We start from the raw sequence: 25,121 nt of genomic DNA, 5'->3' as shown, positions 1-25,121 counted from the left end.
GTTTCCCTCTCTAGATTTTAAGGCAGAGGCCCTATTATCATGGGCTTCCAGTGGCACTAATGGTAAAGAACTCGCCTACCAATGCAGGAGACATAAGAAACGTGGGTTCGATTCCTCAATCTTCGGGGTCTAGAAGATCCCCTGGAGGGGGCATGGCAACCCACTCCAGTATTCTTACCTGGAGAATCCCATGCACAGAGGAGCCTGGCAGGCTGTGGTCCCTAGGGTCACAGAGTTGGACACAACTGAAGCGGTTTAGCAACAGTGCACACATGTTATCATGGCCCATCTTTGTTTCCCTAGTGTCTAGGCCAGCACCTGTCACATCGTAAGTGTTCAATGCATGTTGGTAGATGAGTGAATGAATGAAAGAATTAGAGATTTTTTATAAAACTCCCTGAAGACTTTACATTTCTCACTAATTTAGCATTTTAAAACACATATTCCTTCTTCCACGAGCTGTATTTTTAAAAATTAAATAAGATTGGCCCCAAAATTATCCCGTGAGAAACTCCATTATTGATGTTTTATCTCTGAAAAAAGGGCTTCCCTTGTGGCTCAGACAGTAAAGAATCCACCTGCAATACAGGAGCCGTGGGTTTGATCCCTCGGTTGGGAAGATGCCCTGGAGGAGGCAAGGCACCCACTGCAGCATTCTTGCCTGGAGAATCCTTGTGAACAGAGGAGCCTGGTGGGCTACAGTCCATGGGGTCGCAGAGAGTCGGACACCACTGAGCAACTAAGGACAGCACACACTCTGGAAAAATTCCACGTTCATCTCCCACCATTTTTATTTTTGAGGATAAATTTATCTTTGTTTTCTCTTCAGAATGATGGCTGTCTCGGTACTTCAGGTGGAATTCGTCCTTTTCACCTTCAAAACTGGAAGCAGAAAGTTAGTCGAACTAAGAAAGCAGAATTCATACGTACAGCTGAAAAATATAAAAATCAGTAAGTATAAGAACATTATCTTCAAGGAACATTACTCATCATTTTATTACAAACGATATAAAGTTAATTCTCCTCCACTCTAATCCCCTACCAAAGACTAGTCACTAATCTTTCAAATGTAAAACAAGGGGCCCGTGAGAAGTGTGAAATATACAAATGATAGTAAACTATTTAATATAAAGTTAATTTTAAGTAGAGTTCTTTAAATCTTAATTTCACTATTTTGAATCAGTGTATATCAAGGAGAATAAAAGATTTCTTTAGATCACATATGTCAAGTAACAGATTGGATACATTTTGACTTAGCAAAGTAAGCACTTGGTAAATATTTTTGAGTGAATAATTTTAATGAAGAGTCCTACTGTACTCTTGAGGTTTTTTTTTTTTTTTTTAATTGGCCTTTTAATTGGTCTCCCTTCCTTGGTCTCTACCTCTTTCAGATCTACCCTGTACATTATGACTAGAAAAATTGAGAAGATGGCATTTAAGTTTTAGTGTTTATGTATTTTTAAATAACTAGTGGTATTTACTGAATGTTCACCATTGTTAGTAGCACCATATGATTTAATAAATATAATGAGTAAAGGTAAAAGAACTGGAGCTCAGAGTAGCTAGCCCTCTCCTATAGTTGGAGGCTTTATAATACACTACTCTGAATTTATGCAGTATCAATTTGCTGAAGAACCAAGAGAAAAGGAGGCTTTTGTAAGAAATGATCTCTAGACCAGAATTAGTGGCAGTTGTCTGTTTAGAAATTCTACCAATAAATAGTATACTGTTTGAATTTTAACAAGTTATACCATAGTGCAGCCTCGTGAGACTGAATTCTGACTGTATCAGTTTAATTCTTTCATTTTTAATACTCAGAATTTGATAAACTACAGTTTTTTTTATTTTACAAAATGCATTATCTTAGATAGAATTGGACTCTAGGTTAAGATTTCTGGTTTATGTTTCTTTCTAGATAAGATAATCTGCCAGATGATTAATGTACATAAATATAGCAAGCCAGTTAGATTATGCCAGTATAGATAGGTACCTTATCTGTGTATAGGTTTTATAACTCTGATTAGGCTTTCTTCATCTGTTATAAGGTTTTGGAAAAACTCATTGAAAGAGTATTAGAAAAATCCATTGAAATTGAATCCAACAATTCTCATTGAATATAAAGGGAAGAACACCATTTGTAATATTTTTATTTTCAGAATAGGTTATATATTCACATAATTCAAAAATTAATTCACATCAAAGGATCCACAGTGGAAGGTCTTTGTTTCACCTGTGACCCATATCACCCATTTCCCTTCTCCCCAAACAACCATTTTTAGTTTCTTGTATATCCTTCACAGGTATTTTATATGCTTTTTTAAGGACATAAAAATGCATATGCAAATAGTTCCCTTTTTTTTTTATAAATGGGAGTATACTATATATACATTCTTGTGCATCTTGTTTTGTATTTTTAACTTAAGAGTATATCCTAGATACCAAGAAGTTACTGGTTTTGTTCAGGCATGATAATGGTATTATAATTATACAAATCAGATACTCATAATCTCTAGAAATGCACACTGAAGTATGTTGGGGTGGAAGTACATAATGTAGTGGATTTCCTTTAGAGTACTTAAGCAAAAAAGGAAAAGGAAAGATAAAAGGTAGATGAAAGAGAGGAAAAAGACAGGTAAAACTGTTGAGTTAGAGTGATATGAGGTATATCATGTGGAACGATGTGAGGGGAATCAGTTTTCCATTCTCTAGTATGTCTTAACATTTTCATGTAAAACTTTTGTTAAAAAGGAGTGTATCTTGGAGGTCTTTCCTTATCAGTACGTAGAACACGGTACTGCGTTGCATTCCAGTGTGTGCGCGTACCAGCACTTATTTAATCTGCCCCTTAGTGATAGACATTAGATTACAGAAAACGTTAAATTATAGTAAATAAACGCTTAATTAATTGAGCATCCACGGAGGTTCATATCATTTTGCACATCTGTAAGTGTGTCTTTAGGAAAAATTCCTTCAAGTAGAAGTGCTGGATCAAAGGTATATGAATTTGCGATTGTAATGAATAATTTCTGATTATTCATGATTATGATGAATAATGAATAATTTCTAAATTATCCTTGATAGGCCATTTATGATTTCACCAACAATATATGAGAGGACCCATTTCCCCACAGTTTTATCATCAGAATATGTTAAACTTGTGTGTGTTTTTCCCACCAGTCTGATAGATACAGCATGTTACCATGGTATAGTTTCAGTCTTTTCTCATGTTACGAGAGAGGTTGAGCATCTCTTTTTGTTTGGCAATTTGTCTCCATTATTACATTTTGAATATCTTTATGGGTCAATATCGAATCCAGGAGTAACAAAGCATGACTTACTGTCGTAGCATAGCCTGTGTCCATGATGGGCATTTCTGTTTGATTTCGGTGCCTTTCCCCACCCCAGCCAGAGTCGAGGCAGGCTGGTGCTCAGTGCAGGGCTCCAGGAGCTGCCCGCAGCCTGTTAGACTGACCTGCAGACTAAAAGCTTTATTGATGTCTCTGTTCTTCCCCTTCCTTCCTCCCAACATAGATTGAAGTTATGACTCCCTCAGCCTCGGGGCAGCCAGGTAGGGCCTGTGGCATTCTCATCTATTTACCTCAGTGTGCCTTTTATATTAAATTCTCTTCTTGGTTGGCAAGTGAAAAAGATTGGGAAACTCTGCCTTATACAGTTGCCCCTCAGAATAGAGGAAAGGAAATCAGTGACCAGAGATACTCCACCACTCATTAAATTCAGGATTAGTGGAGAAGTATTTATATTAATTTCCACCTTGTGGGAGAAAGAAAATAGATGTTGAGAAAATAAATTTCTTTGTCCAACTGAAAAAGTTTCTTGATGGTAAATTGTTTTGTTTTACCCCAGGGTTCAAGCTAACATCAGAAGTCCTTACTGGTAGATGGATTAAAGCCAAGGAGCAAGGATGAGATGAAGAAGCTTTGACACTAATGTAGACCATATCCCATAAAAACATTAAATCCCTGCCTTCATAGATGTTTGCCTTTTGAAGTTTTAGTTTTATTAGCATTAGTAACTTGCATTTCTATAGTGCATTTTTCTTCCCTTGTGGCTCAGATGAATCTGCCTGCAATGCTAGAGACCCAGGTTTGATCCCTGGTTTGGGAAGATTCCCTGGAGAAGGGAATGGCAACCCACTCCAGTATTCTTGCCTGGAGAATTCCATGAACAGATGGGAGCCTGGCAGGCTACAGTCCGTGGGGTCACAGAGTTGGACACGACTGAACGACTAGTATACACACACACAGCACTTTCCTAACTACTGTTTTCATTCCATAGCCTTATTGATCCAAGTAATTTTATTTTGAATCCTTTGATGAATTAATACAAAGTACGGATTGTAAGTATATCCATATTTTAAACAATTAAAAGTGTACTTAAATCATATTTATACTATTTGTTTCTTTCCCTAAAGGGTTATTAATCTAGAAAAAGACAAACACAGTCATTTCTACAACCAAAAAAGTGACTTCAGAATTGAACATAGTATGCTGGAAGAATTGGAAAATAAACTGATTAACAGCAGGAAAACAGAAAGTAAGTTGAGTTCATGATGAACAAAACTCATTGAGAGATATAAAGTCATAGTTTTGCCCTGTGCGTTGTCCTTGTGCGTGACTGTTACAGTCTCTATCAAGATACATTCTAGTTGGTGTAATGTTTATCTTTTAAGGATATGTATTTATTTTGGGGGTCACTATTTAGTCTGGATATTTATAACTGTATTGTTATAACTGCATTGTTTGCTGTGTATATTTCGTCTTAATAGGAAAAAGAGGGTTTTGTTTTCTGGTTGTCAAATCAGTTAATGATACTACATTATTTTAATAAAGGAAGGGTGCCTTAAAGATCTGCACAGGCTGGGCTTGCAAAAGGATCAGCATGCCTTTAGCTGGAGGTGTACTGTAGCCTTCCTTGGAAGAGGAACAGAAAAAACATAAAAAGACACAGCTGGTTCAAAGTCCAAATTCTTACTTTATGTTTGTAAAATGTCCAGGTAGCTACAAGATTACTTACAGCCAGGCTTACACAGTGGTATTTGGTGTAGGTTGTTCAACTGTTGTGCCAGCCAATAGGAGGAAAGGCCAGACTCAGAAGGATGTTCATTTAGAAGAAAGCAATACTAATGATCCACACAGTTTCCTGAATCTGTGTCCTGTCGCAGAAAGCCTTTTCAGTTCAGTGATTCCAGTTAATCTACCAAGATAATGTAATTATGTTTAATTTTTTGCAAGGTTTGCAACAACAGTCTCGTATTTTGGTGTCAGTTTTTAAATAAAGCTTTGATTATGGGCAATAAATTTGAAAAATAAAGGAAAACTGATTACTGGGTGTCTGATCTTAGCTCATCACCAGGATCCTATCAACTGAATCCCAGACTCAGTAAGCATCAACAGATTCAGAACCTGTATGACCGTTAAAGTGCTCAAGTCACATAGTTGCTTAAACCTGAGTTTACTTGTCTGTGATATATTAATAAAACCTGCCATTTCTACCATAGGAGAGCTGTCTGTGCATCTGATGAAATAGTATTGGGTAGGCTCAAAGCTTCGTTCAGGTTTTTCTGTAAGATGTTATGGAAAAACCCAAATGAACCTTTTGGTCAACCTAATATATAAGAAAGTGTTAGAGATTGTACAGTGAATATGTTCTACTGCTTGTTATGAATATTAATAATTACTAACTGTACTAAATGTTGGCCTTAAAAAAGAATTTTACAAGAATACCTTGTTTCCTTGTAGAGTAGATTTTTTAAACTGCAAGTCCTTATTTTATAGTAAAAACACTTGCTAACTTTGATTAAAGGAAAAGTAATGGTTTTCAGGGGCTTCCCAGGTGGTGCTAGTGGTAAAGCACCTACCTGCCAACACAGGAGACGTAAGAGATGTGGGTTTGATCCCTGGGTCAGAAAGATTTCCCTGGAGGAGGGTATGACAACCCACTCCAGCATTCTTGCCTGGAGAATCCCATGGACAGAGGAGCCTGGCAGGTTATGGTCCATAGGGTCGCAAAGAGTCAGACACAGCTGAATCGACTTAGCACAGCACAGCACAGCAGTGGTTATCGTTGAGCTTTATAAAATATTGAGACTTATTACATAGAGACTATACTGCTCATGAGACACCTTTATAGTTAATTAAAAGAAATTTTTAGTAAGTTTTTCCTTTCAGAATATAAGATTGCACTATTTTAAAAAGTCATCTTTTGTCAGACGGTGGCAAGAATCATTCTCTCTCTTCTGTTGGAATGATGAGACCTAACATAAATGCCAGATTTCTAGTTCTCCTCTTTGATTCATAGAAGAATCTGAGCATCCCTTGTTTAATATTAATGTTTCTTAATATCCCTCAGTTCTTTTACAGACAAAAAGGGTGATTTTTCTGTCTCTCTATCATGCCATTAAGTAGAGTATCTCCATTCTGTGCATTTTAAGTCACTTGATTTTCTCCCTTTTAAGGCACTTTATTTTTATTTTCTAATTTCCCTTTGTCTACAGTTTTGCTTCTCTTTATTCATACTTTGTGTTTATCTTATCTTGGAGAAGAAGGAATGCACTGCATTAATATAAGGATATAGAAATTTCCCTTTCACATGTTTCGGTTCAGAAGCATTAAATAGCTATACTTTACTTCAAATATTATGTCACATTTTAGCATGCATTTATGTAATGTTGTACTTGAATGCTTTGCCTATAGTGCAGAATGTCAGTTCCAAATGAATTACTAAAAGATCATTTTCTCTATAGTGGTATCATTGTAGCTGTTCAAACTATTGCAGATGTAAAACAACAGAAAACACTTTCCTGATTACTAGGGAAGTTTCTTGACTTAAAATGCCTAAAAATGAGTTAGACCCTGTAAAATACATTGGGTAAAGTTTCTACTTTTATAGAACTCTGGAATTTTAATAAAAAATGGAAAAAGCCAAAGTCATATATGCATATTTGGGTTTGTTTTGAATATTAGCACTGGCTTCCAGCCTAAAGATAAACTTTTTAAAAAAATAATTGTTTTTAAGGACTTTTGAACAGAGCCGTTTGGTGTTTCATGTTCATTTGTGGAAGAGTTGCAAAAAAAAATAAGGGGGAGGTGGATAAGTAAACTACCCAAAGATGATGATCAAATATTACTATATGAATATGTATATAAATATGAGTATTTGACTTTATGCTAATAATTTAAGTGATTACAGTAAGGTTACTACTTCAGAAGGGAAATATTAAAGAAGAATCCAGTCTTCCTGCTGATGATACAGAACATCTGAAAATGGCTTTGAGACCCTTTGTTCTTCAGGCTTCTATTGTGGGCCTAGCACCTTACTTTAGACTGGTCCTTTGGCTGCGCTTGACAACCTGTAGTATAGCAGTAGCAGCGTTAGTCTCTCAGACATGTCCATCTCTTTGCGACCCCACAAACTATAGCCCACTAGGCTCCTCTGTCTATGGGATTTTCCAGGCAAGAATACTAGAGTGGATTGCCATTCCCTTCTCCAGAGGATCTTCCTGACCCAGGGATTGAACCCAGGTCTCCTGCATTGCAGTCAGACTCTTAACCATCTGAGCTACAGGGAAACCTATAGCATAGACACCAGTAAATGGCATCTGAGACATCTCCTCAAGACCATGACTATGACACCAGAGGGTGTCACCAGCCCGCCTTAGTTGGTGTGGTTAGGTAAAGTTAATTCTCACTGGGCAGTTTGTCAGTATTCACAGCATTAATGTTGGCAATACAGTCTTAATATTCTAACAATAATTGAGATCAACTCTATGTCCGCAAATTATAGCAAAAAGGAAAAAACTGTTAAAAAATAAAACATGATTAAAATTATGCTACTGATCCATGTTTTGGAGTGTCCAATAACTCAGTCTCCAGAGTTAAAAAAATATTTCTAAGGACAATTCCCTGGCACAGGTTATAATAAGACTTAACCTGTTGTGCCTTAAAAGATTAGACAAAATTAGATGCTTTGTTTATAGCAAGAGTTGGTTCGGGCTATACTAACACTCATAAACCATCTTTTGTTCTTTAATTGTTCTTCAGTTACTTACTAGGTGAGGGTGATCAGTCTTGTGTGAAGAATCCTGAATTGGTAACCACATTTGTCATAGACTTATTTTAAAGTACATCCTTCAGTAGTTCAGTTCAGTTTAGTCGCTCAGTCATGTCCGACTCTTTGCGACCCCATGAATCGCAGCACGCCAGGCCTCCTTTGTCCATCACCAACTCCTGGAGTCTACCAAACTCACGTCCATTGAGTTGGTGATGCCATCCGGCCATCTCATCCTCTGTCGTCCCCTTCTCCTCCTGCCGATATCCCTCCCAGCATCAGGGTCTTTTCCAATGAATCAACTCTTCACATGAGGTGGCCAAAGTATTGGAGTTTCAGCCTCAGCATCAGTCCTTCCAATGAATACCCAGGACTGATCTCCTTTAGGATGGACTGGTTGGATCTCCTTGCAGTCCAAGGGACTCTCAAGACTCTTCTCCAACACATCCGTTCAAAAGCATCAATTCTTCAGTGCTCAGCTTTCTTCACAGTCCAACTCTCACATCCATACATGACCACTGGAAAAACCATGGCCTTGACCAGACGGACCTTTGTTGGCAAAGTAATGTCTCTGCTTTTGAATATGCTATCTAGGTTGGTCATAACTTTCCTTCCAAGGAGTAAGCGTCTTTTAATTTCATGGCTGAAATCACCATCTGCAGTGATTTTGGAGCCCAGAAAAATAGTCTGACACTGTTTCCACTGTTTCCCCATCTATTTGCCATGAAGTGATGGGACCAGATGCCATGATCTTCGTTTTCTGAATGTTGAGCTTTAAGCCAACTTTTTCACTCTCCACTTTCACTTTCATCAAGAGGCTTTTTAGTTCCTCTTCACTTTCTGCCATAAGGGTGGTGTCATCTGCATATCTGAGGTTATTGATATTTCTCCCGGCAATCTTGATTCCAGCTTGTGCTTCCTCCAGCCCAGCGTTTCTCATGATGTACTCTGCATATAAGTTAAATAAGCAGGGTGACAATATACAGCCTTGACGTACTCCCTTTCCTATTTGGAACCAGTCTGTTGTTCCATGTCCAGTTCTAACTGTTGCTTCCTGACCTGCATATAGGTTTCTCAAGAGGCAGGTCAGGTGGTCTGGTATTCCCATCTCTTTCAGAATTGTCCACAGTTTATTGTGATCCACACAGTCAAAGGCTTTAGCATAGTCAATAAAGCAGAAATAGATGTTTTTCTGGAACTCTCTTGCTTTTTCCATGATCCAGCAGATGTTGGCAATTTGATCTCTGGTTCCTCTGCCTTTTCTAAACCCAGCTTGAACATCTGGAAGTTCACAGTTCACGTATTGCTGAAGCCTGGCTTGGAGAATTTTGAGCATTACTTTACTAGCATGTGAGATGAGCGCAATTGTGCGGTAGTTTGAGCATTCTTTGGCATTGCCTATCTTTGGGATTGAAGTGAAAACTGACCTTTTCCAGTCCTGTGGCCACTACTGAGTTTTCCAAATTTGCTGGCATATTGAGTGCAGCACTTTCACAGCATCATCTTGGATTTGAAATAGCTCAACTGGAATTCCATCACCTCCACTAGCTTTGTTCATAGTGATGCTTCCTAAGGCCCATTTGACTTCACATTCCAGGATGTGTGGCTCTAGGTGAGTGATCACACCATCATGATTATCTTGGTCATGAAGATCTTTTTTGTACAGTTCTTCTGTGTTTTCTTGCCACCTCTTCTTAATATCTTCTGCTTATGTTAGGTCCATACCATTTCTGTCCTTTAGCGAACCCATCTTTGCATGAAATATTCCCTTGGTATCTCTAATTTTCTTAAAGAAATCTCTAGTCTTTCCCATCCTGTTCTTTTCCTCTATTTCTTTGCATTGATCTCTGAGGAAGGCTTTTTTATCTCTCCTTGCTATTCTTTAGAACTCTGAATTCAGATGCTTATATCTTTCCTTTTCTCCTTTGCTTTTCACTTTTCTTTTCCAGCTATTTGTAAGGCCTCCTCTGACAGCCATTTTGCATTTTGGCATTTCTTTTCCACGGGAATGGCCTTGATCCCTGTCTCCTGTATATTGTCACAAACCTCCGTCCATAGTTCTTCAGGCACTCTGTCTATCAGATCTAGTCCCTTAAATCTATTTCTCACTTCCACTGTATAATCATCAGGGATTTGATTTAGGTCATACCTGAATGGTCTAGTGGTTTTCCCTACTTTCTTCAATTTAAGTCTGAATTTGGCAATAAGGAGTTCATGATCTGAGCCGCAGTCAGCTCTCGGTCTTGTTTTTGCTGACTGTATAGAGGTTTTCCATCTTTGGCTGCAAAGCATATAATCAATCAGATTTCTGTGTTGACCATCTGGTGATGTCCTTCTTCCTTACAGGAGCAAAAATCCAGCAACAATTGGCCAAAATATACAACAATGTAAAGAAACTTCAGCATCAGTTAAAAGATGCCAAGCCTACACCTGATTGTAAGTAAATTTACATTTTCTATTTTTTTCTTATGTATTAGTTTTTTCTATTGTTCATTAGAAAAATATATACTTTTAAAATAAATTTTTCTATTTGGCATTAATGGAGGAGGTAAACTTTACTTTTTGTTAGAGATTAATAAGGAAACATTGGGAAAATGTAATATCTGCTGTTTATGTATTTTTTTTAGTCTTTAAAATGCTATCAAACGCTTATAAATTATGAAGTAGAACAGATATTAATGTCATATATAGGATGAATAGGGCTTCCCAGGTGGCACTAGTGGTAAAGAACCTGCCTGCCAATACAGGAGACACAAGAGATACAGGTTTGATCGCTGAATCGAGAAGATCCCTTGGGGGAGGCTATGGCAACCCACTCCAGTATTCTTGCCTGGAGTATCCCATGGACAGAGGAGCCTGGTGGACTAGAGTTCCTGGGGTTGCACAGAGTCGGACACGACTGAGGGACTTAGCAGCAGTAGCAGCTTCAGATGAAGAATCTGTGGTATACAAAGATTCAGGTTCAGCTGATAAAGAGGAAAAGATTCTTGATTCTTTGCCTACTGTTCCCATCATTTGCTAATTGAAGTTATTGCCTTTCAGAGGCATTTCAAATACCTGAGGGAATGGCTAAGTAGTATTAGGGCAAATTTTAGTCATTTGTGAAAGATGAAATAGGGTCCTTACCTCTTTCCTTATGCCAACATTCATTCCTGAGAGATCAAAGCAGTACAGTAAAGTGCTCAAGATGTATGGACTTAAGAATCAGACACATGCTGGGTCAAATCCTTGAATTGTCAGGTACGTGGTTTTAGGCAAGTGACTCAGTCTGTTTGAACTTTCACTTACTGAGCTCTGAAATGGAGATAATCATACAGCCTAACTCAGAGTTGTGGGAATGAAGTGAGACTGCACGTAGAGCACTGATGCACTGCTTATAGCATAATCACTAAAAATAGTAAATATCCAAAACCACTAAAAATATGAGAAAAGAACACGGATTACTATTTTTATGAGTATATAATTTATAAGAATGACAAAAGTCAGAAATCATAAAGAAAAAAGTGGACATAATTGACTATTCAAAAATACCACAAACCTATCAGAAAAGTTGAAATACAAATGAGGGTAATATTAGCAATATATATGTAACTTTAAAAGCTAATATCCATAATGTGTAAAGAGTGTCTACAAATCCGAGCAACAAAGGTAACAGATGAAGAGAATGGGCAAAGATTGTAAGTTGCATATTATAGCCAAAGAAACACAAAACACATGGAAAAGTGCTCAGGCTTATTAATTATTATACAAATGTCAGTTAAATCAATGATAATAAATTTTTGATTATTTGGAAAAATAATCAAATTTGGAAATGGCTGGAATTACATGAGCAGGAGCACTCCCAGGAGCTGTAAATAGCTCGAGCCTCTTTGAAGGACAGTGTGACAGTATTTTACATACTGTAAAGTGGGCATACTTTTTATAGCAATCAGTTATCCTCTAAAAATACTTATTTGAGGGGGGAGGGATAGATTGGGAGTTGGGCATTGACATGTACGTACTGCAAAATAAATAGGCAACAGGGACTTACTGTATAGCACAGGGGACTCTGCTTGATATTATATAGCAACCTGAATATGAAAAGAATTTGAAAAAGAACAGATACGTGTATATTCGTAACTGAATCACTTTGTTGTACACCTGAAACTAGCACCACAGTGTTAATCGATGATAGTCTAATATAAAATGAAAATTAAATAAAGTGCTGTTGGCAACTTGTGATAAAAAAAAATAAATAAATAAAATGAAAATTAAAAAATTAAATAAAAATACTTATTTGAGCATGCAGAAATATGCAAAGATAGTTACTACAGCATTGCATCTCTTTAAAGATTCATCAGTTGGAGAATTAATGATTTAGGGTAGCATTAGACAACGAAATGCCATGTAGCCATACAAAGAATGAAGTACCATATGTATGTTGATATGGAAAGTTAATTACAACATATTGTTAAAGAAAAAGTGCAAGTCACAGAAAACATATGTGATATAGAAGTTTTTTTGGAAAAAAAATAATATTTAAGGTATGTATGCTTAGGAAAAAATCTGTGATAAAAAAAATCTCAATCATAAAAATTTACTTTTTAAAAAATACATTTTTTTCTTATCCTTTAGGCTGAGAAATGTTTTTTAATTAAGAGAACATTCTAATTTTCTTCCTAATTTTTAATTCTTAGTCATAATAAAATATGACATAATTTTTCCTTTTTTTTTTTTTTACAGTTGTTGAAAAGCTCAGAGAAATGATGGAGGAAATTGAAAATGCAATTAACACTTTTAAGGAAGAGCAGAGGTTGATGTATGTTTTAAACACATTTTAATTTAAAATTATTTACCTTTATTTTTCAATAACTTTTTAGGTAGTTGTATGTAAACTATTTTATTGTTACAAATTTAATACTAGTCTTACACAAAAGCAGTATAATACTTCTCTTTTGCTTTAGGTTTTAGCCTGCTTTTAATGTTTTAAGTGAATTTTCATTTATATTTGGAGTCTATAAACTCTCAAATAAGAGTTTGAAAGATTGTTTTTTCCTCTGAGGAAACTCTTTGAAGACTTAGATTTATAAATGTTAATAATGTGAAGTGGAGAAGATATCAAGAGTTGGGAATAATAAAATTTGAAGGAAAACAAAGGGCTAATTTGGATTGGTTTGTATCTTATTTTTCAAACTTTTATTTTTAAAATTTTAGATATGAAGAGCTTATTAAAGAAGAGAAAACAACTAATAATGAGTTGAATGCCATATCAAGAAAAATTGACACATGGGCTTTGGGTAATTCAGAAACAGAGAAGGCTTTCAGAGCAGCATTGAGCAAAGTTCCTGTGGACAAAGTCACACCAAGTGCTCTTCCAGAAGAAGTGGTAGAGTTTGAAACGTTCCTTCAGGAGACGGGAGGGCGCCAGGGGGGCTGGGATGATTATGACCACCAGAACTTTGTGAAGATGAGAAGCAAGCATAAAGGGAAGCCAGTGTTCATGGGAGAAGTTCTGGAGCACCTTCCCGGAAGAACGCAGGATGAAGTTCAACAGCATGAGAAATGGTATCAAAAATTTCTGGCCCTGGAAGAAAGAAAAAAAGAGGTAATAAGAATTGTAATAGCTATTATTTACTGTATATGTCTGTGTTCTAGGACTAGGACTGTGCTACACTCTTTAACATACATTATTAACTTTAGTGCCAGCCTATGAGATATGTTTACGGTTTTCTCCCGTCTCATAGCAGGTGAAACTGAGGCATTGAGAAGTTAAGTCATTTTAGTGGAACTATAGTTGACATACTCAACATCCAGCATAATCTACTCTAAGAAATAATACAATGAGTCAGAAAACATCTGACAATGGTAACATCCTATGTCCACTGGAAATGGGAAATTCAGATTTAACTAGGCTTTTGATAAGTCATCTTACTAGTGAAGTCCACATTATTTGCAACAGAAAATAAAGAGGGCAGTAGGAAAAAAAAATTCTTTGACTCAAAAGTTTCTAAATAGTTTTGGAACTTTAGTTGCACTACTTATTTTAAAAGACTCAAAGTTTTGGCAACCCCAGAGTAGAGTAACTCTTAATTGTAGCAAATACCTAAAAGGTCCCATTTTCACAAAAATATTATTGTGGCTCTGGTTTAGATTAGGATTCCTCGCTGGCATTGGTGACTGTTTGGACTGGATAGTTCTTCACTGTGAGGGCTGTCCTGTGCGCTGTAGGGCAGTTAGCAGCATCCTTGACCTCCACCCAGTAGATGCTGGTAGCACCACCTTAAATGTGATGATCAAAATATCTCCAGACATTACCAGACGTCCTCTGGAGGGTAGAAATGGCCCCTGGTCAAGAACCATAGGCTTAGATAGTCCTAAGTTTTTTTTTTTTTTAGACTTGAGCGCAATAAACTTTAATTCAGTTTGGTTTGACAAGAAAGGTATGACGATTCAGCTGGCAACATACCCAAAAAGGAGCATTAAAGAAATACTTGATTTTACATGTAAAGTATTAGAGGAAATAACTGGTGGTTTGTTGTTGCTATTGTTTCTCTCCAAAATAAGTTGAATGTTCATAAGGTCGACACTTAAAACTTTAAGAAAACATTTTGAAACATAAGTCATTTTTTAAAACTCAAAATAACAATCTAATAAGAATTATTTGGACTTCCCTGGTGGCTCAGACGGTAAAGCGTCTGCCTACAATGCGGGAGACCCGGGTTCAATCCCTGGGTTGGGAAGATCTCCTGGAGAAGGAAGTGGCTACCCAGTCCAGTATTCTTGCCTGGAAAATCCCATGGACGGAGGAACCTGGTAGGCTATAGTCCATGGGGTCACAAAGAGTCGGACACGACTGAGTGACTTCACGCACAAGAATTATTTGAGATTTTTTTCCAGGGGCCAGGAAGGTGGTCTGAGGACTAGCAAAGTCAGCGTCACCTGGGAACTTGTCAGAATTTAGCAGGGTCCAACCCCAGACCTGGTCTGAACTCAGAGGGTGGGGCCGAAATCTGAGTTTAAATAAAGCCTCTAGGTTATTCTGTTAACAAACTCAAGTTCCAGAACCACCTGTCTAGGGTAAAGGAACAGACAGTGTTCCTTAACTATGCTTCTTGTAATAAAGGTAAACCACCTAGATTCTGGCTTTCTCTTCTTGTTCCCAGCCACCGTGTTTCCTGATCCCTGATGACTGATTGAATGTCAGGGTGATATAGGAAAGAGTGTGAAAGAGGAGATGTCATTTACAGAAGCAGGACATGTTCGAGGAGAAGTGGGAAGTTTGGGAGTATAGCATCAGGAATGCAGTTCTGTATTTTGGGGTTTTTTTGGCTGCACCCTGCGGCATGCAGGATATTATAAGTTCCCTGAGCAGGGACCAAACCCATGCCCCCTGAGGTGAAAGCATAGAGTCTTAACCACTGGGTGGCCAGGCAAGTCCAGAAATGCATTTTAAATCTGTTGAGCTGAGAAGGTTGAGTAGAAAGTTTACCATTCTTATCTCCCACTTCCTTTAATATATCGTATGTTTTGCCTAAATGAACATACTTCTTTTCAGACGTTCCATGAACTTTGTGGTCCATGTCCTCTTGCTTATCTTGTTCTCACTTTCTGGAACCTCCTTCTTTCTTCCACCATCCACTGCTAACTTAACCTGCATCTGCCCAGATCATATGCTGCTTCCTTTTGCCTACTCACCCCTCAGAATTTCACTAACACTTGTTTATATGTCTTGTGTGCTATGCGATGGCATGTTCTAAAATATGTTCTAGTATTTATGCACATGTCTTATCTCACCTAGAGCAGTGCTGGTCAAACTTGGTCCATGGGTTGGATGTTAGTTTGCAAACTGTTTCTGGTCTTCAATGAGTTATTGTGATTATACAAGAATCAGCTACCCAGTAAGCATGCTATTTAGTTCAAGTGACTGTTTTTTCATAGAAAACTTCCTCGTTGAAAGAAGCAGTACATTGATTTACCTTCCGGCATGAATTCCTGATATTGTTGTGGACTGGTACTTTGAGTAGCACTGGACTAGATGGCATCTGGTATTGTTTAATCAGCTGTGGGTCCTATTCACATTGTCTTGTGTATAGTACACACAGCAGAAGGATGTATTTCATGAAAATGGATGATATACCATGAGGAACTTCAGGGAAAAGTAATTCAGTTTCCTTTATGGCATAGAAAAGCCCGCTAGAATTTTAAATAATCTTTACATACCCACTTATAAAGATATGAAGCTATTTTCCTTTTTTTTTTAATACTTTTGAAGCACTATGTGCCAAGCACTGACTCATTTAAACTTCAGAACAACCCTATTTGAGAAATGCTACCTACCACTTACAGATGAGCAAAATAAGGACAGAGACATGTAACGACTCACCCAAGGTTACATCTAGTAATTGGAAAAGCCAGGATTTGGTCCCAGATACCTGGCTTCAGAGCACATATCCTCACCTACCTCACTTTTAACTCCTTTTCTGAATTTGACCAGAGATGGGTCACTCAGAAGGGATTATAAGCCTAGAAAGAGAATTTGGAAGCAGAAGTGAAATGATCAGAGGAAAGGACTGTTTCCCGTGAACATCAAGGAAGGAGGTAAAGGGGAGGAGGAGACTTCATGAGGTGCAGTCCTTGTGTACCTGGTGATTCAAAGAGGAAGAGAAAGGCCAATGGAATAGCCATTATTTAGTGTTTTAAAAGATACATTAAATTTTTTACAAAGAGAAGTAGAAAAAAGTTGCATTGGTTTAAAAAACCACTTTTCAAATCTAAGCAACAAGCATACTGCAGTCACTATGTAGAAAGAGATACGGATTTGAGGTTGTATTTTAAAATGGTTTTGGCGGGAATTCCCTGGCAGTCCAGTGGTGAAGATTTGGTGCTTTCACTGTCGAGGCCCAGGTTCGGTCACTGGTTGGGGAACTAAGATGCCACATGCTTCACGGTGCAGCCAAATTAAAATAAAAAATAAAATGCTTTTGGTTATTAAAAATTTTTTTCTTGCTATTGTTGTTTTTTAACCACATAGTCTATTCAGCATTGGAAAACCAAAAAGCAACAAAAAAAGGAGGAAATTTTCAAATTAAAGGAAAAAGACAGCATACAAGTACTTTCTCATAGTAAACAGGAAGATAATCAAAAACAAAAAGAAGAACAAAGAAAGAAGCAAAAATTGGCCATTGAAGCTTGGAAAAAACAGAGAAGTATAGAAATGTCAATGAAAAACGCTTCCCAGTTAAAAGAGGAAGAAGAGAAAGAGAAAAAGCAGCAGAGAGAGCGTCAGCGCCAGTGTAAACTGAAATTGCTGCTGGAAACGTACACCCAACAGAAGAAAGAACAGGAAGAATTTTTGAGACTTGAAAAGGAGATACGGGAAAAGACAGAAAAGGCAGAAAAAAGGAAAACTGCTGCTGATGAAATTTCCAGGTTTCAAGAAAGAGTAAGTAAATACATTTCCTGAATAATTTTTCAGTGATACACATGGAGGTATTACTTCCAGGCTCAATTCGGCAAAAATTAATTGAATGCTTCTTACGTATCTGGCCTGGACCTAGCATTAGTACACCAAAATAAGTAGGCTGTGCTCCCTGCTTTCTAGTAGGTTATAGTCTAGTGGGGATGAGTGGTGTGCAGATAGGGGACTTCGCTGTGATATGGTAAACAGTGTGGCGCTTGAGGTGCGGACAGACAGCTTGGGGAGGTGGAGTGCACGGAGGGAAGCTCACATAGCTGCGTGAGGCAGAAGGCGATACTTGAGTCTTGAAAGGGAAGGAAAGAGAGCTCCTTCCTAGCAGAAGAAACAGCGTGAATGGGCGGCTTGGAGGAGCGTAACAGTAGCTTATGGGGGAAACTGTAAACACTTCAATATTCTTAGGGGGAGATGGAAGCCAGTATCGAGGGGGATACGGAAGCCAGCAGGAGACGAGACTGGAAAGGCAGCCACAGTCCAGGCCATGAAGGTCTTGTCTGCTCTGCCACACTGGCTGGGTTTTCCCCGTAGGCGATTTGCTTACTTGGTCACTGTCCAGCTTCCTACCATAGTGTAAGCTCTATGAAGGCAGAGGTTTTGTCCTTTTTGTTCATGCTTTACCCCAGGGTCTAGCACATTATACTCAGTATATACTTAAAGGAATCAAGGTTATTGCTGAGAGGTAGGGCTATAGTGATTTTAAACAAATGTATACAAGAAAAATCCTAATCAAAGAAAGAAGTTGCAGTCTCATCAGATAGGGCAGAATTCAGTCCAATTATATTAAAAAAGACAAGGAAGGGTACTTTAAAATGAAAAAGAGTACAAATGAGAGATAACTTATGAATTGCATCAAAATATACGTGCAAATATAGGCAACATTTATAAAGCAAAACATAAGGGAAGCACAAAGAAAATAATAAAAAATAACACATTACTAATGGTATTTCTTTTGGCTCATATAAAAAATAAAAATCTCCCTAACCAAAGATCCATTCCCCAAAAAAGCAAGCAAGTCACATAATAAAAGACTTAGAAAAAAAGAAAACCTTGTATTGCACAGAAAGTATAATGCAAGAGATCTAAAACCAGACATCTCTGTATTGATAACTGAAAATTTTACCCATTAAAAGAAAGGAAGTTTTAGATTGACCCATAAAATAAAACAAGAAACAGTTGAAAGAAAGTGATTCAGAAAGGATGTGCATGTGTTACGTTGATATTCAGAGAAAATAAAGCTCTTAGATTTTCTTTTTTTGGAAAAAGTTGATATTAAAGGTATATTGCTATTTAAGGTAATTTAATTTTACATGCAAGCAACTAAACTTTGAAATAAATTCTAGTTAATTTTACTTCTTAATGTTATCTTTTTTGTTGGTATATGTCTTTTAGGATTTACATAAACTTGAATTGAAAATTCTGAATAGACAATTAAAGGAAGATGAGAAGGCAGAAAAACAAAGAAAACTGGCAAAATTAAAAGAAAAGGTACTCTACACTGAGATTAATTATTTTCATTGTTATTATCATAATTCTTTTATTTGTAAGGCTCCAAACGTAAAATCCAGTTCTCTTTTATCTCCATCTCCTTTATTTCATACTTATTTACAAATTACAAAGCAACTGTTTAATTCTACCATTTCACATTATAAGCACCTCGTTTTCTTTTATCCTAAATTCCTTCTTTCTTCTTGCTCTTCATTCTTTTCTTTATTCTTCCTATGTGAAAAAAAGTGAAAGTGTTAATTGCTCATTTATGTATAACTGTTTGCAACCTCATGGGCTGTGGCCCACAAGGCCCCTTTGTTCATGGAATTCTCCAGGCAAGAATACTGGAGTAGATAGCCTTTCCCTTCTCCAGGGGATCTTCCCAACCCAGAGATTGAACCCAGGTTTTCTGCATTGCAGGCGGATACTTTATTGTCGGAGCCACCAGAGAAGCCCCCATTCTTCCTATATGAGCCTATACTTTAGATCTATAGCAGCTATGAGCATTGTTGAATTTCATTGGTGATAAAGATACTAGTGACTCTCACAGATGAAACAAAGGACTACTTACTGGTGGTTATTTATCTTAAATTTATTGTCCGTCATAGTTTGCTGTGTTACATTTTCCTCATGCTGCTGCTGCTGCTGCTAAGTCGCTTCAGTCGTGTGACCCCATAGACGGCAGCCCACCAGGCTCCCCTGTCCCTGGGATTCTCCAGGCAAGAACACTGGAGTGGGTTGCCATTTCCTTCTTCAATGCATGAAAGTGAAAAGTGAAAGTGAAGTTGCTCAGTCGTGTCCGTAGCAACCCCATGGACTGCAGCCTACCAGGTTCCTCCATCCATGGGATTTTCCAGGCAAGAGTACTGGAGTGGGGTGCCAGTGCCTTCTCCAATTTCCCTCATGAGAGAAATACAAAAAAATACAACAGCGAAGTAGAATAAAGTAACTAGAAAAAATAAATTAACATTTTATTAGTAGATTGATGTAATCCAAATTTTATTTTAGCTGTATGAGCACAATTAGAAGTTTACTGAAGAGGTTATTAACAGTTTTATTTCTGTCTAGGGAATATCAAATATTTTTCTTAAACCTGCTTTCTGTTACTAAAGATCTTACAAGTACAAACTGAATAGTTCATTTAAATTAACTGGCACTCATTTTACTTCCGATTACAGGTTGAAAACAATGTTAGTAGAGATCCCTCTAGACTTTACAAACCTACCAAAGGTTGGGAAGAACGGACCAAAAAGATAGGACCAACAGGCTCTGGGCCACTTCTACATATCCCACATAGGTAAAGAAGGAGTTAGAATGGTGTTCACTCTATAATAATCTAATAAACTGTATATGAACTGTATATATTTTATGTAATTTATATATATTATATTTTATAATAGTTTATTATAAACTTTTTAAAGAGTGTATAGATAAAACAAATCTATATACTTTTTAAAAGTTAACATTTAATCAAGACTTTAAAAAAATACCCTACATATTTATACTCTCTTTTCTTCTTCTCCTTAGGGCTATTCCAACCTGGAGACAAGGAGTTTAGAAAATATGGGATCATGAAATTGTCATTCAGTTGATGAGAATGTTAGCATATGGAGTTACAGGAGGAGAGAATGACCATGTCCTTAAAATTTTATTAGCCTCTTCAGATTGATTATTGTGTTGCATGTGAATTGGCAGGTATTAAGTTCTACAACGCATTGTCATTAGTGTTTCTTGTTTATACTAAGAGGGTAATTAATACATGTTGGCCTACTGATGTAAAAGTTCTTTGAATAAGTTTATGTTAGAAACAGTATTTTATTTAAATACTTAAAACATTTGAAAGATTTTTTTTTTTGTCATGGCATGGCAAAATAAATTGAGACAATCATAGAGTGACATTTTTAAACCAAGATTTTGTACCATTTATAACTTGGAACTAAATTAACTTGAGTAACAAAAATTTTAAGTTTTTTCTTTTGAGTTATGAAATAAGTTAGAACTTTTTCTAAGTTTAACAAATTGGTAATTTGTCAGTTACTACATTTTTGTGTAACAAATATTTTGTATTTGTTTGACGCATGCTTTGTTTTATAAGGAAAATATTTATTTTAAAAATACACCTCTCACCTCCTATATATTCTGTTATTTGCATTATTGATATACAATCTTACTGGTCTCCTTCAGCTGTTCCACGTCTCCGTTCAGCCTTCCTGGGCCCACACATTTATAAACCTGTGTCCTTCACATCTTCTTCCTGGGCCCACACATTTATAAACCTGGGTCTTTCACATCTTCTTCCTGGGCCCCACACGTTTATAAACCTGGGTCTTTCACATCTTCTTCCTGGGCCCCACACGTTTATAAACCTGTGTCCTTCACATCTTCTTCCTGGGCCCACACATTTATAAACCTGTGTCCTTCACATCTTCTTCCTGGGCCCACATGTTTATAAACCTGTGTCCTTCACATCTTCTTCCTGGGCCCACACATTTATAAACCTGTGTCCTTCACATCTTCTTCCTGAGCCCCACACGTTTATAAACCTGGGTCCTTCACATCTTCTTCCTGAGCCCCACACGTTTATAAACCTGGGTCCTTCACATCTTCTCAGCTGATGCAGTTTTCTTTGGTGCTTTGTTTGCCTCAAGATGTGAAAGTTTTGTTTTTAACAGCATCGGAAAAGTAAGCTGACTTTAAAGGACTATGATATTTCTTAGTAGTATTTAAAATTTTTTAAATTGCTAGACCAATACGTTTGGTCAAAAGAGTCAGTTTTAAAATTTCCAAACTTTTATAAATGAAAATACAATTTAACTTCATTCGACTCAATTTTATGAAAAAAAAAAATTTTAAATCTTAGTTCCTAACTTTAAGTAGTTCCCACCTTACAGGAAGGGCATCACATACATGACAAATATAAGAAACTTCATTTCTTATAACTTTTATCTCAGGGTATGTTAATTATAATTTGATCATTTAGGTCAAATGATTTAGATACAAATTTACTAGGAGTAGTGTTTAAAACCTTTTCTTATTTCACAGTTAATATTCAAAGTAGATGGCTTCCAGATTTTGGAAACTGAATTCTATTTATACAATTCTTGGTGCAAAAAGAGAGAATTAATATAAAACACTGTTACTCAGGAATGCCCATTTTATTTGTTGCACTTGTTCTCCTTAACTTTTTAAAATGATTTGAGGTGGCTTAGAAATAAAATACAAACAACAGGACAAGAGAATTTAAAAACAGAACTGAATAACAACAGGATAGAGCAAAGTAAAGGTTTCTTATGCATTGCTTTCTGACATGTTGCTTTTTTGTTGTACACAAATACAGCTTTCTGTTTCCCGCATTTAAGGTAAGCCTATTGTATTGGGTGAGATGATTCTTACAGTTTTTGCTTAATTTTGTTTATAGTATTTTGAAGAAACTTGTCCTTCTAGTTGTATCTGAAACAAATAAGGAATTTATCATATGGATCCTTTGTATAAAGGATGCAGAGTAAACATAATGTCTTCAGTTACAGGCTCGTGGAAAAGAGGTCAGATAAACAGGTCTTACACTGGATTAAGAAATTGAGGAAAAAACACTAAAGGAAAAATGTTATAAAGCACCCACAGTTCTACTACTCTGAAGGTAACTTCTTCTGAAAATATACCTACATATTTTAAATAGCTATTCTTAGAGTACATTTTAGATACTATACTATTATCACTTAGCATTACAGCACGTACAATTTTTCTATGTTTCTATATAATTCAAACATTATCATTTAATAGCTAAATAATATTCAATTTTATACATACTCTGTCATTCCTATACTTTGAAGACTTGTGGTCTACATTTTTTAGCTAATAATGTGCAGTGACATTCTATGTGAAGGGCTAGATTCTGTCATATGTATGTCAGAATTCTTGTATGGTCAGAATCACCCATGAAAAAGTGGGTGATTACTTACCTAGGAAGTATATTCTCTCTCAGTGAGTCCACCATAGAAATATTTTCTCCATTTGGATCATATTAGTGGTTCTTGAGCTGAGAATCAGATGAAATATTTGGCTTCCCGCTAAGAGCCAGGTTGAATAGATTGTCTTTCTGTCTGAGCTTTGAATAGCTTCAGCCATTTGGTGGTGTATCTGTGCAAGTGAGAAAAATCTTCATTGTAATCATGGAATGAAAACTCCTTTAGACTGGACATACCTATGGACAATGACTCTTGGCCTCCATATTTGTACAGAAGCACCGAGGACAGCCCTCTGCCCATACCTGGCAGTTTGTTAATGTAGTATTTGTTAAAGACATGTAGGAATACCTGAATAATTAGTTACTAGTACCTAACATTATTCAGGGTGCTTTGGATTGGTGAAAACTCCAGCCCACATGGTATGCTTTTTAAGAAATACATTTTCTAAGAAGGCTAACAAAATTATGCTCAAACTTGTATTCAGATCAGATCAGTCGCTCAGTCGTGTCCGACTCTTTGCGACCCCATGAATCGCAGCACTCCAGGCCTCCCTGTCCATCACCAACTCCCGGAGTTCACTCACACTCACATCCATCAAGTCAGTGATGCCATCCAGCCATCTCATCCTCTGTCGTCCCCTTGTCCTCCTGCCCCCAATCCCTCCCAGCATCAGAGTCTTTTCCAGTGAGTCAACTCTTCGCATGAGGTGGCCAAAGTACTGGAGTTTCAGCTTTAGCATCATTCCTTCCAAAGAAATCCCAGGGCTGATCTCCTTCAGAATGGACTGGTTGGATCTCCTTGTAGTCCAAGGGACTCTCTCTCCAACACCACAGTTCAAAGGCATCAATTCTTCGGCGCTCAGCCTTCTTCACAGTCCAAATTTCACATCCATACATGACCACAGGAAAAACCATAGCCTTGAGTAGACGGACCTTTGTTGGCAAAGTAATGTCTCTGCTTTTGAATATGCTATCTAGGTTGGTCATAACTTTCCTTCCAAGGAGTAAGCGTCTTTTAATTTCATGGCTGCAGTCACCATCTGCAGTGATTTTGGAGCCCAGAAAAATAAAGTCTGACACTGTTTCCACTGTTTCCCCATCTATTTCCCATGAAGTGATGGGACCGGATGCCATGATCTTCGTTTTCTGAATGTTGAGCTTTAAGCCAACTTTTTCACTCTCCACTTTCACTTTCATCAAGAGGCTTTTTAGTAAACTTGTATTAGCTGACTGTAAAAACCCGAGTTCAGACCGGATCCTTGCGTGGATATTTTCCCCTAAGACTACCTCATAAACTTTTAAAGGGAAGAATGTATGGCTGAAGCAACTGAAATCCCTCTTTTTGAAGAAAATTAAAAAGAAGCTTATGCTGTTTCATTTTCTAGCATATGCCTATTTGTAGAACACCTAGCATTTATTTGCTGTTGCATATTGATGCATTATTGATGCTGGATGACACACTGACTTAAAGAGTACAATCTCTAGTCTCCTAAAAGAAAATGATACAAACCCTCATATGCAAATCAGCAGTGGTGTGTGTGCGATACAAACCCTCGTATGCGAATCAACAGTGGTGTGTGTGTGTGTGCGCGCGCGGGCGCATGCACATGCAATTCCTGGTATTCTAGAGGAGTAGAAACATCTCTTGTGTAGCGTCGATAATGATTTAATGAGCATTTAGTTATCTCTGTATTAGTTTTGTAGATTTTCCCCATTCAGCTTAAAACTGTGGCCCTTCAAAAATGAATCTGTTGGCAACTCTATACTGACCTATTTCGGTTTTCGTATATACCATCTTCATGTTGTTTAGGGCCCTAATTTTTTCAAAACGACTTTGAAGCTATTGACCTTGCACTTCTTCCCAAAAATCGAACGAAGATAAAAGTTCTGGAAGGATTTGTTGGCTGAATCTTACAGGGTTTAAAAGGTGTTTCCAAAGCTTTGGGCTTAGAGTACAAAAAGGAAAGATCGTGCCCCACCAAAGGGGAAATCTGAGGGAGAAATTGCCGCGTAAGGCCTTCGGTTGACAGCGTGTAGTTTCAATCGCCAGCTGGGGTGGGGGCGGACGCACGCCCCCTCCCCACGCACGCCCCCTCCCCACGCACGCCCCCTCCCCACGCACGCCCCCTCCCCACGCACGCCCCCTCCCCA

General features: G+C 37.4%; 1 protein-coding gene and 1 pseudogene across 1 annotated transcript in view; both read left to right on the top strand.

Annotated features, from left to right (window-relative positions):
* CCDC112 (coiled-coil domain containing 112) overlaps positions 1–21,139 on the top strand; it is a 30,232-nt gene extending 9,093 nt beyond the window's left edge. The window contains exons 2-10 of the mRNA XM_070377197.1: positions 830–951; positions 4,433–4,554; positions 10,414–10,503; positions 12,790–12,865; positions 13,261–13,651; positions 17,078–17,488; positions 18,911–19,006; positions 20,185–20,303; positions 20,534–21,139. Coding sequence (XP_070233298.1) covers positions 830–951; positions 4,433–4,554; positions 10,414–10,503; positions 12,790–12,865; positions 13,261–13,651; positions 17,078–17,488; positions 18,911–19,006; positions 20,185–20,303; positions 20,534–20,564 — 1,458 coding nt within the window. The 3' untranslated portion in view covers positions 20,565–21,139. The remainder of the gene's footprint in view (positions 1–829; positions 952–4,432; positions 4,555–10,413; positions 10,504–12,789; positions 12,866–13,260; positions 13,652–17,077; positions 17,489–18,910; positions 19,007–20,184; positions 20,304–20,533) is intronic.
* Positions 4,900–5,144, top strand: LOC102272157 (small ribosomal subunit protein eS27-like; annotated as a pseudogene).
* Positions 21,140–25,121: the final 3,982 nt, after the last annotated feature.

Source organism: Bos mutus, chromosome 10 (genome assembly GCF_027580195.1).
Source record: "Bos mutus isolate GX-2022 chromosome 10, NWIPB_WYAK_1.1, whole genome shotgun sequence".
NCBI classification, from domain to species: Eukaryota; Metazoa; Chordata; class Mammalia; order Artiodactyla; family Bovidae; genus Bos; species Bos mutus.
The sequence above is the reverse complement of the archived record's forward strand: the minus strand, read 5'-3'. Positions and strand labels throughout refer to the sequence as shown.